This window comes from Pyxicephalus adspersus, chromosome 2 (genome assembly GCF_032062135.1).
Source record: "Pyxicephalus adspersus chromosome 2, UCB_Pads_2.0, whole genome shotgun sequence".
NCBI lineage: Eukaryota > Metazoa > Chordata > Amphibia > Anura > Pyxicephalidae > Pyxicephalus > Pyxicephalus adspersus.
Genome location: NC_092859.1, coordinates 157,807,002 through 157,820,029, shown reverse-complemented (window position 1 = coordinate 157,820,029; position 13,028 = coordinate 157,807,002). Strand labels below are relative to the sequence as shown.

Genomic DNA, 13,028 nt, shown 5'->3' with positions numbered 1-13,028 from the left:
GCAGAAAGAGAAGCCAGAAGCCTTATGTGGCATAAGTATCCAAGGAATCTCTGCCCTCCCATTCAGTCTTTATTGTCTTGGCAGTAAAGACAGAAGGGGAGGGCTTCCTCCTTTTTTTATTTATTTAAAGGGTAACAAAAAATATTATTTTAACTTTTTTTTGTAAACTAAAAAATGTTGGCGATAGTTCTGCTATAAAAGGGATCTACTTGAAGAATAGGTTGAGTTTAATATTCATACATATACATCAAATGTAAATGTATTCCTTACATGCAAACCAAAAGTGGTTGGCTCTATTTAGTTTAGTGGGTTTGGTTAGTTCTTCCTTTAGGACCCCCGTCAAGTAATGTTTGCTTTTGAATTGGCCACTTAAAGCTCATCTCTACCCTTACTAAAGTCCCACTTTGAAAAATACAGGATCAGGCAGGCAGTTAATGCAGAAAGGGACAGGTGATCTCCCTTCTGCAATAACACTTTTTACCTGCCTGATCACCACCCAGCTGTCAAATTTAACTGAGCTGTGCAGGGTTTCTTTGCATGTGCTCCTGCGCAGGAGTTACACCATTCCAGCATGGCCAATCAAGATGGCCAAGGATCTTATGGAGGAAGAAGGAAGATGATGGCATCCTGCAATGGGAGGGTGAAAGGTTAATGTTGTGGGTTTAGTTCTGCTTTAGCCAATTTGCCCATTGTAACCCATTGTCTTGATATGCGGAGTCCCTGACAATAACTTCAATTGTTGTAATGTTTTTTTTTTTTTTTCCCACTTTCCTTGCAGTATCCAATGTACTCCCGGGACTATGTGTATGTCAGGAAGTATCACGTGGATCAGGAGAACAACCTCATGGTGCTGATCTCTCGGTAAGATATACTTTGTGCTACCTGTTCTTATGAACTATTTGTGCACATTGCAGTTTAGCTCATGCATTCATTTTTCTAATCTGAATCTGTAATTGTCATAGTGCTGCAACTCCTAATTATATATCTGCCACATTTCAAATCCCAAAAATAGACTACAAGCTTGTAGCTGCAAACATAAATGCCACTTCTTTAGCTTAAGGTAAAAAAAAAATGATTTGCAAAAGAGGAACAGAAAAGCAGAACTGCGAGTTGAGGAAAACTTTAGTAGTATATATTCTTCTTTTTAAATGCAAGCTGGTCTTTTTAATGTACAGCACTTGGTAATAGGTTGGCACTATTTAAATCCTGTTGATTAAAAATAATAATATTAATCATATAATTACATCATATCAGTCCCTGCTTGGTAATTTTGCATAGTATTGTCTTAAAAACATACATAGGACACAATCCACTTTTGTTTGTACACAGCAGTGATGCGAGCTGTACTCGGATATTGGTCTTGTATTGTCTTGAAATATCAGGTGGGTTAAGGTGGAATATCACTTCGTTTTTAACCCCTTAGTATTAGTAGGTTTATTGAATTCTCACCCTACACTACACATAGGTTCTGAGAATTTTATTAGAGTATTATCTATGTCAAATAGGGAAGTTCCATAATTGGTAGAAATATTAATAACATTGTCCTATCTTTTCCTAATTGGCACACTTTAGTGCCTAGGAGAGTTCAGCAGCTTTTAGGGCAGTAACTATCGGAGTGAGCTCTGCTCAATGATTCAAGCTCCAATTATACTCAGACTAAATAATGCTAAATTAAGGGGTGTGACAAATGATCCTACATAATTATAATATTATCACATGAAACTCCAAACAAACATTTCAATATGCAACTTAAAGACTTGGAAGTACTGTCACCTGCAAAAAAATTTGGCTCATCCATTTTAATGCCTGGTTCAGCTTTACATCATCTCGGTCACCTCGTTAGTCATTGGACAGAATGTAGCAATTCAAAATATGCAGAAAGAGGCGATGGCAGGAGCTATCAGACCTGGGACCTGTGGTCTATCCCCTTCATTTTAGAAGTGGCAATTCATCTACATCTATACAGGGATTCCTCTCTGTTATCGGTTTGCACTTACCCTCATGAGCTCTTGGTTTGCTTTGAGGCCCTATAGACGTTTGAATGAAGAGGACCAGATACTATATTGTGTAATATATGCTATAAGTAATTATTTTCCAACGTTATTATCCTGATAAAGCGGCATTGTGAAACGCGTCGAGACACCCCCTAATGTTGTGAGATGCTATACTGTTAGCTGTAAAATCATTTGATATATTATGGTCCAATCCATGAGCAATATTGATGTTCAGATCGTACCGTCCTGCATGTTAAGACAAATGGCATATTCTTTTGTTGGTGTTTTAAAATTTTCTAAAAAAAATTTTTTTTAATTGATTTTATACACGTGCCAATTAAGTCCTCTTTCTTTCTGCATATTTTGAATTGCTACAATACTGTGGGGATATGGCAGGCAATTATTGAAATATTGAACTAAGCAGGTGATCAACTCGTCATACCAATTTCAATAACTTTCATTGGACAGAATGTGTTTAATGTGAGGCCATCTGATGCAGAACTATACCTTACAACACGATAATACTCCAAAGCAAACTTCCAAATCCAACAAAGAATAGTTACCACAATGAATGGAGGTTTGTATTCTGGCCTAAGAAAAGACTTGAATACTGTTGGACTGTTGAGTGGGGATTCAAAATAAGTTTGTGGAAGAAAACTTTGTATTGAATGAATTCCTGTAAAGGAATCCATTATCAGACACTGAAGGGGGAACCCAAATATTGCGCAGCACGGTGGCTTAGTGGTTAGCACTCCCGCCTTTGCAGTGCTGGGTCCCAGGTGTAAATCCCGGCCAGGACACAATCTGCATGGAGTTTGCAGGTTCTCCCTGTGATTGCCTGGGTTTCCTCCAGGTATTCCAGTTTCCTCCGATATTCCAAAATCATGTAGTTAATTGGCTTTTCCCCCCAATACACACTTCAGATTGCAGTGCTCAACCCAGAATTTTTTTAAGCCGGGTAGGAAGAAATTGTAGGTGGGTGGCAGCCCCTGTAGCCCTGTTACTCTTTAGTAACCACCCAAAAACAGCCCGGTGGGTGCTAGAAAGTGCCGGGTGGTGCGCCCAGCTAAAAGGGCACTAAAACAAACATAAAGACATTAACATGTGACTATGATAGGGAAAGTAGATTGTAAGGGACAGTGACATAACTTTGCAAAGCACTGCGTAATATGTCGGCGCTATATAAATTCTGTGTAATAATAATAATTATTGAAACCTATTGGGCCTCACAGTACATCTAATGATAATTGTGTTGATCAATAAAAGGGTGATTTTTCTTTGTGCTTTTATTCTAACATACCATCTTCATCTGCAGACACAGATCGTTTTTTTTTCCTAATGACACTTTATATTTGTTAAAGTCAGTTCTTTTTATGGGATGCACTTACTTTTTTATATGACTTTGAATTGTGTTTATATCTGGAGTTCTGTTCCAGTGCTGAATATTGTGGCTGTTGTACTGACAACATGACTTCTATAGTGATTTCATGTAGCATAAACAACGTTTTTATGTAGTAAATGTACAGCGCTGCGTAATATGTTGGTGCTATATAAATCCTGTTTAATAATAATATTTTTTTGCAGGCTGACTGCACTAATTTCCTTCCCCATTTCCATACTTGTGAAAGTCTATAAAGTCATATAGATTGTTCTGCCTTTAGAGTGGTAAACTCCAATCTAGTGTTATGTATTTTCCTGCAATAATCAGTAGATCTGCTGCTGACAAAGAGAGCTCAGCCATTTTGCTGCGTGCCATTGCAGGATATCAGCACCTTATCAGCTGGTTTATGTACATTTTGGACTTAAGGCTTCATGTTGTAAATTTCCAATATTTACTGTCTACAAGAACAACTCAGTCATTGCCAACATTTTTGATTTGCAGAGCTGTGGAGCACCCAGAGGTACCAGAATCCCCTGACTACGTTCGTGTGCGGAACTACCAGTCCCAGATGGTGATCAGACCTCACACGACATTTGATGAGGTATGGCTGTGGTATCTGATGGGGGTGGGTGATCTTGTATTAATTGTGTGAGAGATATTATTTCAGCCAGATAGTGACACACAAAGTGTAAAGTTGTTGAGGAACTAAACTCTGGAAGCTGTGCCCTAAAAAAAGGCTGCTCTCTATATGCAGGCAGCCATCTTGGTAGAGGCAGGGCTATCCTTCCTTATGTCAGAGCCCCCAGCAAGGAGAGAAGTACCGCAGTGATCCCATCAAATTCATTGAGACTGGCCGAGGCAGCAGTGCCTTAAGTCTCGCACAGCAGATAGACAGCTATGCGGCTGTATACCAGGCACCATGTACCAGGATGTGCACTGCTATATATATATTTTTTTGTTTTTTAGGACTGTCGGAGAAGAAGTTAAACATTTTATTGTTAGATATTCATAATAACACAGCAAACCTTAACTTTTTGAGTTCAGTCTGGATTAAAAAGAAATTTTAAACAAATAATAAGGCTTTTTTTTGCAGAATGGACAGGTGATGTCTCTTCTGTAATAAAATATACTTATCTGTCTGATTGGGGTTTATATATACTCTCATATACTCTCACCTGTCCTTGCTTTGTTTCAAGCGCCACCATCTTCTTCCTTATTCCGAATCTTCTGGTATCTCAGCTAAACTGGATTTTTGTCACTCCTGCACGCAAAGGTTTACAATATTTATTTGTGGCACCCCACACGAGTGCCGGGGTAATTGTTATAGCACACTGGGCTGTAAATATACTTCTCTGTTTACAGAGAATTAACAAATGCATCCAGACAGGTAAGTTTATTTTTATTGCAGAAGACATTGCCTGACCCTTCTACAGGACCTGTCTGGTTGCATTTTTTTCTACTTTATGGTACTTTATCCCAACTATATATGATTAGATTATGAATAATGGGTGTGCTCATACAATTCATAAACCAATAAATAGCAAATATAAGTTGGAGATATAGATTTATATAGACATCCTCCATCATTTCTGTATCTAAAACCACATTATTAAAATTCCTTATTATAAAACTGTATCATTTTTTTTAATCCATATACTGGTAAGCAGCTCAGTCATGTTTCCATAGCAAGGCCTGCGGTTTAGAATTCCTTGCATGTTCCCCTTAGCCTGTGGTGCCTTTCCTTAGTTGGGTATTTTGTTCTGAGTTTTTTCTGTAATATGTTTAATATTTGTAAGGTGTGCCCTGGCAATATATAATGTGCTGAATGATGTAAAACATTGGGAGGGTACCAGTTATATTCTGTATTTCTTCTGCATTTTCTGTTTTAGAATGGCTTTGATTACATGTTGACGTATAGTGACAACCCACAGACGGTGTTTCCTCGCTATTGTGTGAATTGGATGGTGTCCAGTGGTAAGTTCATTAAGATCTAATTTCATGTAAAGTGTCTTCTCCGCCTCATGTGCCACTGTCTGTATTTACCATTTGCAACCCCTATTCAATGTACAGCGCCGTGTATAATGTTGACGCCACACACACACACACACACACACACTTAGTTTCCTGTGAGGGAGATGGGATTCTGTCTGCAGAACCATTGACTCCCCTAGGTCAACGGACGTCCACTAACAAACCTGGGACACAAAGTATTGATGCAAAAAGGGAAACATGACAGCCAGGTAACGAATATTTGGAGAATCAGTAGTAGTAGCAGCTGCTAAATGATCCACTTTTTACTTCATGATTCACAAAAAGCCAATTACTTGGTAATGATCATTGTTAAGGTCTTTGCTATAGAATACACAAAGCCCATTAAAGAAAGGAAGAAAATTCCACCCCCCTTTTCCTTCTGATACAAGGTCCCTGCCTGAGTCCATTGCAATCTTTAGATGTTTGGGGGAGTTTTGATCCAGTGTTATCCAGTCCCTTGCAATGATTCCTTCTTCTAAATGATGAGAGGACACATCTTAAAGCAGGCAGTGACTCCTGAAAAATGACACCTACTACACAGGGTTTTTAGAAAACCCTTATCTTATGTTTGGACTACTGTAACCTCCTCCTCTCTGATATTCCACTAACCCGACTCTCGCCTCTACAATCTATTATAAATGCTGGAGCCAGACCTAACAATCTTTCCCACCTACCTACCTGATACACAAATCCCTCCACAGTTCTTATCCCGCTTACCTTTTTGACCTGATAGAAAAAAAACCCCCTAGCCGCTCTCTTCCTTCCTCCAATGACCTACTAATGACTTCCTCACTCATAACCTCCTCACACACACGGCTACAAGACTTTTCTACAGCTCCCCGACTCTCTGGAATGTTCCCCTCATCCTATTCGGCTTGCTCCTACTTTCTGTTCATTTAAAAGAGCCCAAAAAACCCAACGCTTCCACCTCACCTACCCCCGTCGTCTTCTGTCTCCTAAACCCTCACTACTCACCCACCATTCCATATCCCCCTCCTATCGTGTGATACTTCCCCCACCTCCTAGATTGTAAGCTCTTCAGGGCAGGGTCCTCTCCTCCTCCTGTGTCACTGTTTGTGTCTGTCATTTGCAACCCCTATTGTACAGCGCTGCCTAAGATTTTGGCGCTATATACATCCTGTTTAATAATAATAATAATAATAATAATAAAGATTGAGCACCTCAATCGCAGCTTATACTGTCAGTGTATTGATTTAGCAGCTTATTACAGCTCATGTTACACAAGCACAGCATGAAAACTGTTCCTCATTTTTTTATTACAACTATTGATGTTTATTTGTATCTTTTGTTTTTCATCTCTTTGTGCCAAAAGTTATTTGCAAATTTCATGATCTTTGTCTTGTTACAGGAATGCCGGACTTTCTGGAGAAGCTGCACGTTGCAACACTCCGTGCCAGAAACATGGAGATTAAAGTGAGAGATTACATATCCGCCCGTCCTCAGGATTGCAGCAGTGAAGCAAGATCCAGCCCTGAGAGGAAACCCGCAGCTGCACACAGCGCGCCACAGATGGATTACGCATAAAAGAAGTCCTAGAATCCCACATAACTTCCGCAGGCTAGCATGAGGGGCAAGAACTACATGGGGCAATGAGTGGGAAAGCCAGCCATGCAGATCCTGAATGAGCTATTACTGCCAATCCATACGGCCAATTTGTAAAAGACCAGCAGACATTCTGCTCATGCCACGTTCTTACTCCAAGATTTAAGGACTTTTTTATGAGGTGGAGAGATGGTGGCCATTACAAGAATGCAAGTGAGACTTTGTTGTTGGTGTTCCTATGCTAAAAAGCTTTTCCGACATAATTTTGTTTTCTTAAACTGAATGTTTGTATCTTGTACAGCAATGGCTTCCTCTCTAATATCAGCTGAAGCCAACTCCTCATGGCCTTATAGTAATGGATTTATACTCTGCTAAGGAGACCCATCAAGAGGCCTTTAATATACAGACAGGCTGGACATTTCAGTGGAAGACCTTGGCCGATCTCCCATTCTTTGATATGAAGGAATCTCATTGATTGTCGAATCCTGAAGGGGAGAGAGCCACATGTGACTGCTTCAACATGCATGTTTTACCAATACTCACACAGATAAAACAATTCAACATGGCTGGTTTTATGGTGAAAGGCAAACGTTTGAGTGCTGTAGATAACCCAAAGAATTGTTTTTTTTACTACACAAAAACAGGTGGTGAGGATTTCAAATTCATATTGGAAGATGTGTTTAATGTATATTTAAACATTGATTTTGTAAGATGGGAAATCTTATCAAAGGTTCTATATTTTTTTTTTAATTGACCTATCTGACAAGTTAAAGTTTCCAATGCAAATTATAGAATAGCTGCCTCCTAATTGCACGTTAAAGCTGCGAACACGCTGCCTTACCGGACCCACCCGGCCGCTCTCTGTTGTATCCGAGGGGCCCGGGACACATTTATGAGGCTGCACTTGCTGGTTGGATGGTCCAGAGACTTTATGATCCTTTATGGTAAAGCTGATCTCCATTCAAAATCCTAAAACACTTTGTGTGCAGGTATTACTGAACTTTTTTTCATCCTTGGCTTGGTTTCCCAAAAATTGCAAGGGTTACTGAGAAATTAGATTTTATTGGTTCGTATTGAAAAGCATGTTCTGCTGTATTTACTATCCCAGGGACCAGAAACCTGTGTTCAGTTTTTTTTAAGCGGGGTTGGAAGAAATTGTAGGCAGGTGGCAGCACCTGAAATGTGACCAAACATATCAGTAGCCACCCAAAAACAGTCGAGGGGTGTTAGTGAAATGTGCCAGGTGGTGCGCCCAGGTCAAAAGAAGCTAGGGAGATCACTGACCCATCTATCTCTTGTAGTGACCCATCTATCACATGTAGTTCTGTTCCCTTCTGTTTATGTAAGAAATGGGGCTTTAATGGGCTGGATTACCTTCATTTCAGTACCCATCACCCCTAACCTGCCTTCACCTCACAGTTTGCAGCAAGCCAGTGTTATGAAGCCATGTGGGCAGTGATAGAGTAAAAGCTGCTGCTGCTGCCACACAGCACTTGGCAAGGAAAAAGAAATAAAGTGCCATGCCACACATTACCCTTCCACTTAGCCGGGGCAGATCAGGATTGTCAAATGATGGCACCACAGGTACCCTTTAAATTCACATTGTTATTAAAAAAACAATTATGTGATGGGTAAAACGGTTGGGATTAGTTGTTGTGGAGATCAGCTTTACCTTGGGATCCTAAAAAACGCAGCATGTTGACCCTTACAGGTCTCCAGCACAGCACTTGGCTGTAAATGGCCAGTGTGGTGCATGGTGGCAGGAGCAGGCAGCAGCAATATTGCTTTCTTCAAAGAGTAGAAATGAAAATGAGTGATCGGTGAAAGATCATCAATTGACTGAATAGTCTGCAGCAGATCCCTCCTGACGAATGTCGCCCCTCCAATTGCTTGCAGCCCTTTTCCTTCTATTGGTGCCTTACCCTTTAAATGGGAAAAGAGCTTTCACTCCAAATTCAGATGATTGTATTCCCAGCTGCCAGTCATATCTCTAGCATACCTCCGTTCTGCAGCAGGTACTTGATGCTTGGCAGGGAGGAACCAGTCAATGCCAATTGTTAAGTATGCTGGGCCACGTGTTGGGGCGACACAATTTCAGCTGCAGCTGCCATACAAAGGGCTTTTTTGTATACCACACCTGCCTGTATTTGTATCAGTGGGTGTACCCATTACTTATTCTGCACGCAGAGAGCTAATAATCTTTATGCAAAGGGTAGTCCGCTTTCGTCTTCACCCCCTGAGCTGCAGAGCGTTGAAGTGGAGGTGGCGTTCTTACTAAAATCACTCCAACAGAAAAAAAAAGATTTTCTCGAGAAGCTCCACTAAAACTTAGCACTTTCTCTCTCTATCTGTGAGAACCAGGGGAGCGTGTCACTTACAGGCAGCTAGTAAAAACAATTTTACTAAAAGGTGCAATTTTCTTCCAAAAAGCATTTTAAGAGAGCACAATAATAAAAATATGTGGAGACAAAAAAGAAAAATTGGAAATCACGGCACTTAAATCCAGGCTTTTAGCTCTCTCACGCTGGAGTTTCAGATTGTTAGTAGTGCATTATAAAGACAGGTAAACCAATTACTAAGAATTTGTAATGGACCAACCTACGGGAGAACACAAATGTTTGAGTGATCCAGCTTTTGTTTAAGGGGTTCTCCACTCTTCACACCCCATCACTATGTTTTCAAACCTAATTCCATTTGGGGCAAAAAAGTACTTTGGCCTCCTTCAGCCCTGCTAGGTATAAATGGTCAATTTCTTTTTCTATGTGTGCTGTAACAATCACAAGCCTTCTCTGTCAGGAGCTCCACAGACCTGGCCTCACCCCCGACCATGCAGGACCAATAGTTTTGGATTGAAGGACATTGAAGGCCCGTGCCCTATGTGGGGTGCAGATGAAGGGCTGCAGTGGAGCGAGGTGTAAAAAAAAGTTGACCATTTAACTCTTGCAGGGCCCACTGGTGCACCCAGTGTATTCCATATGCCGGTGTGAGAATGTTGCATGTTACACAATAAATTTGGAATTGCTTCCTTGTGTGATTGGACTGTTAGTGCCACAGGAACCTCATAATCTGTACAGGTGTGTGTGGTGTCTTTTTTTTTTTTTTTGTAGAAATTTGTGTTTTCTGGAGTTATTTTGAGGTTATTTTATGTTGTCAGTTCATGTTCAGACTACTCAATTGGGTTTATGTAAGAATCTGAATATTTAATTATCACACTATTGAAACATTATTGTTTCATCGTCAAAATTGATGCATTCTGTCTCCTAAATGTACATAACTTCATGTATGATAGCTCTGTGATTAGGAAGGAATGAAAACAACTCCCGGCTTGCACTTGGGAGCTGGGTGGCAGCATGAATTTTTGGCATGGGTGCTCTTAGTTGACTGTCACCAAACTTTTTTTTTTTTTATAGCAGGGTGACTCTTCCCTTTGACTCCCCTTTGCACTGTCCCTAGACGCATTTCAGTAAGGGAACATTGGAAACTTTTGTGGGATGTTCTAAGTGTTTGGATTCTTGCATACACTCCGTTGTGATTGGTTTGTTTAATACCAGTGAGGTAAATAAATCATCAGGCGGTTTGGGTCCCATTTTGAAGTTCCCAGTGATTTGTAATTAATGATGTGTTGGGGAATGTAGAAAAGGGGCATGGGGGTCAGGATTTGTCAGGTCTGGGTAAGTCTCTATATTATAACAATATTTTATCTTCCTAGAATTTACTTTGGGTGGGAAGAAGCTTGTAGGCAGGTGGTGGTCACTCTATTGTGATCCAATTTTTCAGTATCCACCCAAAAAATTACAGGGTGGTGTGCCCAGCTAAAAGAAGCTGGGGGGCTTATAACTGTTATACGTTGTAGGATCTATTTCATGCAGATTCCTGGAGGTATCTGATGTCCTTTCCTAAAGCCCCCCTGCTGAAGGTTCCCTGTCCCAGCAAAGTAGAGACAAGCACGAGCTAGACTTCAGTTCCTAAAATCTGCATGGTCATGTGCACCTACCCTGGGCTTCCGGTTAAGGGGCAATTGTCACTTCGGGACCCATTCACATTTTATTTGGCAACATTTGAACACTAAAGCATTCATTTTTTGAAATTGGCTGCCAATTTACCAAAATTTGGATCGGCACTAATTTTTCTGTATTTGTGCCCAACAGGGCATGGTAGTGTTCCAGTGCCCGATGGTACGCCAGAGCCAGATGTGTTGTGGTGCCATTTAACATGGTTATTGACCTCTACTTGGGCAAATGCTGGTTATGTATCGGGCTGCCCCCCGGGGTTCAGTTCTTTGTGTCGATGACACGTATGGAGATCGGAAAGTATTCTCCATTGTCGGTGACACAGGTCAGTGTTTTGATGCCCAATAGGCCAGTGTGGAAGCCAGTCAGCTAGCATTTTATAAAGCAGAGAAGCAATGACGCCTCCTTGTATTTCACCCATAAAATAAATAGTTGAAACTATAGAAAAACTTTTCTGACTTCCTGTCCAGTGACTCCAGAAAAAAGTCTTACCTCAGCCTGAAATCGCCAACCTCGGGTACAACATTCACATGATTTGTCCTTCATCTATCAGACGTTATTCTCTGTTTTGCTGTTACATATTTCTGGGGATAATATCAGCGACTCGAGTATGATGTACTGCAAATCATTTCCCTTTTGAATTTGCACTGCTCCTACTGATTGGGAGCTCCCACTGCTGTGATGTTACATTTCTATATTATTATTTTTTTTTTTTAGCTAATAAGTGTAATTAAATGTACAAATTGGTTTCAGTATTGTGCCGTGTTTGATTTATTCCAAAAATATAAAATGTCGCCTGGTCCAGGGAGCCGCCGTGGGTTTGGGGCTCGGGGAATCGGTTGTATACGTGGTCCCTATGCTAGGTGTACACTTTGCAGATCTGCTTTAAAAAGAAAAAAAAATGGGTCTACCATAAATAAAATATTTCACCCAATCAATTTTTTAATTGACTTTCTGCCAAATATCAATCAGTAGGCATGTTTTGGATTGATTTTATGTTTTTGACCTAAATAATAATTTTAAATTAAATAATAAATTTAATATTTAAATAATAAAAATTTCAATCACACACAACTTCATTTATAAACCTGTGAATATTACATTCACCCAACATTTTTTAGTATCAACCAAATGGCCACTATTTGTCCAACGCAATAAACTTGGGTGATTTCACCAGAGAATAGTTGGGAAATATCAGATTTATCTTAAAAAAAAAAAAAAAAAAAATGTATCAGCTTTTCCAACATATAACACATTCTTCCTATTAGAGATTAGTATAGGAAGGGGTTTGTGGCCCTAATCTAGATAAGCCGGGGTGTTAATGTTGCTTTCACTTAGATATAGGGGGCCGAGTGAGTCCCCTTGGACTGCAAATGTTTTATTTCCGGGATCACCAAGTGAAGACAAAGGATAAAGATGTTGGATAACCATTCCCTACCCCACGATCGAGGTCACAAGCTGGGCCTCCGTTCCTAAAAATCTTCCTGGTCAGGGTTCACCTGTCCTGGGTTTCCAGGTGAGGGTCATTTGTCTGCACGTGTACCTCCTTTACACTTTGGGACCCAATCACCTTTTACTTGGCAAGATCTGAACATCAAACCGGTCATTTATTTAGATTGGCACAACTTTTTCTGTATTTTTGCCCCACAAGGGTCCAATGGTGATAAAAGAGAATGCAGCCCCAATAGGTTGCAGTAAATTTGTTTTTTATTATTATTATTATTATTAGTGATCTGGACAACCACAGTGCAAGATTCAAATTCGCCGTAATAGAATTCCAAATTATGTCATTGACCAATTTTAGTTTATGAGATCACCTGACACTGCTGGACGATGATGATGTGTCCAACCGGTGGAGGACATGAGGTGAAAAGTGTGCTGATGAGGGCCCTGGACCTTCCTCAACCAATAGAGGCCCCCACAAGAGCCCCATGCCGTTTTGGCAGGGAGGGCCCAAGTCAATCCCATACAAGGGCCCACCGTTAGCTACACGTTCCGGTGCTTCTGATAACATTATTGTAAAGGTAAGTAGGTGTTTCTTTTTTCAAA

General features: G+C 40.4%; 1 protein-coding gene across 1 annotated transcript in view; it reads left to right on the top strand.

Annotated features, from left to right (window-relative positions):
* STARD7 (StAR related lipid transfer domain containing 7) overlaps positions 1–11,731 on the top strand; it is a 17,080-nt gene extending 5,349 nt beyond the window's left edge. Inside the window, exons 5-8 of the mRNA XM_072402853.1 lie at positions 779–861; positions 3,877–3,976; positions 5,265–5,349; positions 6,776–11,731. Coding sequence (XP_072258954.1) covers positions 779–861; positions 3,877–3,976; positions 5,265–5,349; positions 6,776–6,951 — 444 coding nt within the window. The 3' untranslated portion in view covers positions 6,952–11,731. The remainder of the gene's footprint in view (positions 1–778; positions 862–3,876; positions 3,977–5,264; positions 5,350–6,775) is intronic.
* The last annotated feature ends 1,297 nt before the right edge of the window (positions 11,732–13,028 follow it).